This window comes from Colobus angolensis, unplaced genomic scaffold (assembly GCF_000951035.1).
Source record: "Colobus angolensis palliatus isolate OR3802 unplaced genomic scaffold, Cang.pa_1.0 Scaffold111, whole genome shotgun sequence".
Classification (NCBI taxonomy): domain Eukaryota; kingdom Metazoa; phylum Chordata; class Mammalia; order Primates; family Cercopithecidae; genus Colobus; species Colobus angolensis.
Genome location: NW_012112142.1, coordinates 5,431,490 through 5,437,481, shown reverse-complemented (window position 1 = coordinate 5,437,481; position 5,992 = coordinate 5,431,490). Strand labels below are relative to the sequence as shown.

The following is a 5,992-nucleotide window of genomic DNA, read 5'->3' as shown; positions in this document are numbered from 1 at the left end:
CCGCCTCCCAGGTTCAAGCGATTCTCCTGCCTCAGCCTCCCAAGTAGCTGGGATTACAGGCATGTGCCACCACACCCAGCTAATTTTGTATTTTGTATTTTTAGTAGAGATGGGGTTTCTCCATGTTGGTAAGGCTGGTCTCGAACTCCTGACCTCAGGTGATCCACCCACCTTGGCCTCCCAAAGTGCTAGGATTACAGGCGTGAGCCACCAGGCCCGGCCAGTAAGTGTTTTTTGCATAGATTTCTTTCCAACCACACTGTATGTACACCTTGGCAAAGGAAAATATATTTCATATTGCTTTGTAAATATACTAAGGATTCAATAAATCTCTGATGAAATAATGAATTCTTAATCAGTTTTAAGTATTTTCATACTGCTTACCTTTGGCTGTAAAAGTAAATGCTCCCATGCATGAATCAAACTCTCCACAATTCCTTCTCCAAATAAACCTGCATCGACAGTTTCTGTTACAACTAGGGACACTCTATAGAATGATTTTTTAAAGATATATGTAAGTAAAATATCATGCTATTATATAAAGATGTCAAAGCTGAGAGGAGAAAGGAAGAGTATATTATAGAAACAGTTCATATGTAAAATGTCCTAATACTTTTAAGATCTACTACTGAATCTTGAGGAACTTTACTCGAATGCTACTTAAGCTTCTTTGTTCTCCACTGGCTCCTTCTTCTTGGTTTGAAAGATGGGGGACAGGGGGAGGTGGGGAATGACAACATTCGCTTGGCCTTGTTCCCTCTCCAGGTTATTTTTTCATTGCCTACATCCTTAAGAGTGGTTCATACCCTTTACCTTTACCAGTCTCTTCTTTAATGCCAAGTAAGAAGACTTCCATCTCCAACAGTCTATGAAAATATTATCTACCATCAATAACTCCCTACTTAACAAAATGAATCCTCTTTCTCAGTTATCATTTTTTTGATCTCCAAATAACACTGATTGCAGGAGAGAGCCCTCCCTCTCAAAATCTATCTCTACCTTTTATGACACTGCATCACCCATGTTTGCCTCCTACATGTTGACTGTGCCTCTTATCACTTCTTTTGCTTTACCCACTGCCTGAGTCTTAGAAAAAGCCTAGTCCACAGAACTCTGCTCTTCTGTCCATGCTTTCTTTCTAGAAAATTTTACTCAAAGACATATGAAAATATTTTCTCCCTTCTCTGAACTCCTTCAGCATTTATTGCCAGTATCACACATTTATGTAGCTAGAAGATAAGAAAAGTTTCAGGAATATTCTTTATCTTTCTATCTAGATTGTAAGTGCCTCGAGGGTAAGAATGACTTTGGTATCCTCCACAGTGCCTAGACCCAACATCTTATATACAGAAAATATCCAGTATTTATGATTGCATACACTTAGAATGTGAAAGGTGTTTCAAATCATCTAGTCCAATACCTTGAGGTCTAGACATTTGCTTAAGGTCAAAATAAATTTATAATAGTCTAATCTGGAATCCATAGCTCCTGGTTCAAAACCAACAGATCTTTCTACAACATTATCTGTTAGAAAAATGATTAAATTAAGGTAACTTTGATTCATGCTGACTCATGTCCCTCTCAAAATTCATGTTGAAGCCCTTAACCCTGAAACTGACTGTACTGAAGAAGGAAAGGCTGTGTAAAGACACAATAAGAAAGCAGCATCTGCAATCCAGGAAGAGAATCCTCATAAGAAACCAAACTAGCCAGCACTTTGATCACGATCTTCCGTCTCCAGAACTGTGAGAAAATAAATGTCTATTGGTAAAGCTACCCAGTCTGTGGTACTTTGTTATGGCAGCCCAAGTGGAACAAGACAATTGAGGGAAGTGTTTTTTCCTATAAAATGGATATGACATTTGCCTTAATCTAACAGGAATTTTTTCATGAGAATAAATGTAGAGACCATTGAAAACCGTAGGTACTATGTTAACATAAATACTATTATATATACATGGAAGATTTAAAGTCATAGTTCATATAAGGCACAAAAATATCTTCTTTCAGTACAAACTGAATTGAAGTAAGATTGGAAGATAAACCCAGAAGAGATAGGCAAAGTAAGTGCTACATAAAGAAAACTTTGTCTCTAAAGTGACTAGTGTGGAACCAGATCATTTTCAAATTCCTTCTAGCTCTAAAATTCCATCGCCCTTGTGATATGGATCACAGTGAGAAAACATACTAAAAAGCCAAGACTTATATTACTTATATTCAAATCATTTAAAGGACCCATGCTAAAATATACTGACAGCTGACATTTCCAAAGCTTTCATTTTAAACAAATATATTAACACAAAATGTGATAAGTCCATTGAATCTGAACTGCTTATGTTTTCTTTTTAAAAAAGCACAACTTTTTTTTTTTTTTTTTTTTGAGACGGAGTCTTGCTCTGTCGCCCGGGCTGGAGTGCAGTGGCCAGATCTCAGCTCACTGCAAGCTCCGCCTCCCGGGTTTACGCCATTCTCCTGCCTCAGCCTCCCAAGTAGCTGGGACTACAGGCGCCCGCCACCTCGCCCGGCTAGGTTTTTGTATTTTTTAGTAGAGACGGGGTTTCACCGTGTTAGCCAGGATGGTCTCGATCTCCTGACCTCGTGATCCGCCCGTCTCGGCCTCCCAAAGTGCTGGGATTACAGGCTTGAGCCACCGCGCCCGGACAAAAAGCACAACTTTTATGTAGTTACTGACCACATAGGATTATCCATTTTTACAAATGAGAACACTGAAATTAACAAAGGTAAAGTAACTTGCTAAGATCAAGTTTATTTGATCCCTTGCCACAAATTTTTCTCAAGATCTTTAAATATTTTTAATAAAGAATATAATTTTATTTAAATATGTCTTATAGTAAACTATCCTATCCTATATCTGTATCTTTACAAAATAAGGGTTTTGTAGCATTTTGTTTGGACTAAAAGCTAGAAATACATCTTAGTTTTTTAAAAATAGAGAAGTATAAACACTAAAATTAGTTTACATGATAATACCTTTCGGGAATATGTTTTGGAATCTCTATGTCAAGTGACTTCATATGTAAGAGTTTGATCCCTGCTTCCATCTTGTTTGCTGCTACGACATCACAGGCAAGTTCATACATGGTCTTGGATAACTCACAAGCATACACGGAATGTGCTCCAGCTTTTTTAGCAAACATGCTACAAGGGAAAAAAGTGCTCCATCAAGAAAAGACAATCTACTGTATTTTCTCAAATTTTAAGGAAATGATGATGCCAAAATGTGAGGTTTTTCCTTTTATTCTTTAACACAATCATTACTCATTCTGCATTAAAAAATAAACTAATATTGTTGTCTAGAAACAAATCATACAATAAAACATGGGATCTACTCTATAAAGACACAACTGGTATTATATCTTTAATGAATACTAACAGGCTTTAACTTAGGCAACTAGATTCCACCAGAATGTTAACATAAAAAAGACTCTTAAATTCATTATTCAAAATGTCAATAATCCCAAATTTTTCTTAGCAGTTATGTTCAGTTCTTGATAAAAGTTATAGTAAAAAACATAATAGTTACATAAATAATCCTAATAAGATTATAATACTTTTAAATTCCAATGTTAAATTTTCTATATCTGCCAAAATCTTTAATTTACATTAGAATACATGTATATATCATTAAAATGCAATTACTACCAACCTTAGTATTCCAGTTCCTGCTCCAATGTCCAAAACACTTCTGGACCCCAAACAAACTGCCTTCTGGATTGCTGCATTATAAATCGTATTCCTCTTGGTGTCATTAAGCATGATAAAGTGCCAGCGTTCCACCAACCAGTTTGCAACACGATAAAAATTCTCCTTTGCATCACTGAAATCAGGGTTTAGCTTCACTGCTTTATGAAAATACCCAGCTGCTTCATCCCTAAAGCCCATTCTAGAGTAAAAAATGACAAAGGCAAAATATATTCAACTATATGCTATCATACTGCAGTACCTTTGTTTATGCCATTCATCTGGCCTGGGAATCCCATGCCAGCACCCCAAATCCTGCCAATCCAAGTGCTACCTCTTTTGGGAAGTTGTCTGTGAGGACTGCAAGTCTCAGTATTTCTTTATTTTCTGAACCACTACATTTACATATTCCAGGAGACAAAAAAGTACCTGACTACGAATTACTATTATACTAATGTATAGCAGAAGATGTCACAGTCATCCTCCATTTAGCCAACTCCATTCCCTCTGTACAACACACTAATGCCTATGGCTTAGTAGGCTCCTCTCTGGGGGGGCCTGCATGCCTTTTCTCTCAGCAACTGACTTGAATAGTCATCAAGAGTCAGTTGTATTTGCTGCCAGATCAGTTTATGTCAGTTGTACTTGTTACTATAATTACATATTTTAATTAAATATTATACTAAGTAAATAAATATGACCGCATAAAGGGAACCATTGTGCCTAAGGACACTAAGCTAAACAAATGCTCTGAAAGAAAATCAAAGGCAAGTCACTCAAAATTAAGTACTATTTAATCATAGGTGAGCAAATAAAAAATAAAACACAGGAGAAAAAAATCTATCCAACCCTCTAGAACAGTGCTTCTCAAACTATCTGTAATGAAAAACCTCTCCTCCCTTTTTTTCTTAATTTTTTATTTTTAAGACTAGTCAAGTGCAATACTAAGAAGGAGGGAATCCTCCTTTTCTTAAACATCTAATTGTTTGCAGATCGATATGGCTGTATTGCACACGATTCATATGGAACTCACACATCAGATTTCAGCAGCACCCAAACTGATCTATATACTCTCTTCTGCATTAGTTTCCTGACCATATGCTTGGATTTACAGCAATGTTAAATTGCTATACCCATTTCCAAACACTTACTCTCAATTTCTATACTTACCTGTCATTAACCACTAATCTGTGGGTGAGCACCAATGTGTGGACCACACATTGAACAGAACTGAGCTAGTAGAGCCCTTTTCATTCATAGTTCTTCATAAGTACCTTTAAACATTCTGTCAAGTTTAGAGAAACTTTTTTTTTTCCTTTTTTTGAGACAGAGTTTCGCTCTTGTTGCCCAGGCTGGAGTGCAGTGGCACAATCTTGGCTCACTGCAACCTCTGCCTCCTGGGTTCAAGCAATTCTCTTGCCTCAGCCTCCTGAGTAGCTGGGATTACAGGAATGCACCACCACGCCCAGTTAATTTTGTATTTTTAGTAGAGATGGGGTGTCTCCATGTTGGTCAGGCTGGTCACAAACTCCCAACCTCAGGTGATTCGCCCGCCTCAGGATCCCAAAGTGCTGAGATTACAGGCATGAGCCACTGCACCTGGCTAGAGAAACTTAATCATACTATTCATTCTAGGTATGGTTTAAGCAAAAAAGACATTCTAGAAGTCCAAACAGGGAACTGCACTCTAATAAAAAGCAATGGTCCTATGTCAAATAAGAGGCACTCATAGTTTAGGTGAAAGTTTAAATGTTTTCAGTTAGCATATGTTATTTTAAGTTATCTTGAAGGTAGAACTATCTTGATCTTATTTGCAACTACCACTGTACATAGTACAGTACCATGTACATTGTATGTAATCATTATTTTTTGTGAGACTAACTCAGCAATGGCTATTAAACACACCCATAATAATTTCCTGGGTTTGTACTTCCCTTAGGTTTGATATTTAATACATCACCAGTTTCCTTAAACTGAAATTCTAATCTAAAAAATATATAATCTACTCCATTAAAGCATATCTCATTGAAAGACCCAACATGTGTATCCATAATATCAGAGAAGTATAAGAATGCCAGGAGGGGGCGCCCAAGATGGCCGAATAGGAACAGCTCCAGCCTCCAGCTCTCAGCATGAGCGACACAGAAGATGGGTGATTTCTGCATTTTCAACTGAGCTTTGAAGAGAGCAGTGATTCTCCCAGCATAGAGGTTGAGATCTGAGAAGGGACAGACTGCCTATTCAAGTGGGTCCCTGACCCCTGAGTAGCCTAACTGGGAGACATCCCCCA

General features: G+C 37.4%; 1 protein-coding gene across 3 annotated transcripts in view; it reads right to left on the bottom strand.

Moving 5' to 3' along the window:
• PRMT9 (protein arginine methyltransferase 9) overlaps positions 1 to 5,992 on the bottom strand; it is a 50,612-nt gene that overhangs the window by 25,932 nt on the left and 18,688 nt on the right. For all 3 annotated transcript variants that reach the window (XM_011956729.1, XM_011956721.1, XM_011956734.1), the window contains 3 exons: positions 3,668 to 3,904; positions 2,992 to 3,159; positions 385 to 487 (listed from right to left, as the gene is read on the bottom strand). In XM_011956729.1, coding sequence (XP_011812119.1) covers positions 385 to 487; positions 2,992 to 3,159; positions 3,668 to 3,904 — 508 coding nt within the window. The remainder of the gene's footprint in view (positions 1 to 384; positions 488 to 2,991; positions 3,160 to 3,667; positions 3,905 to 5,992) is intronic.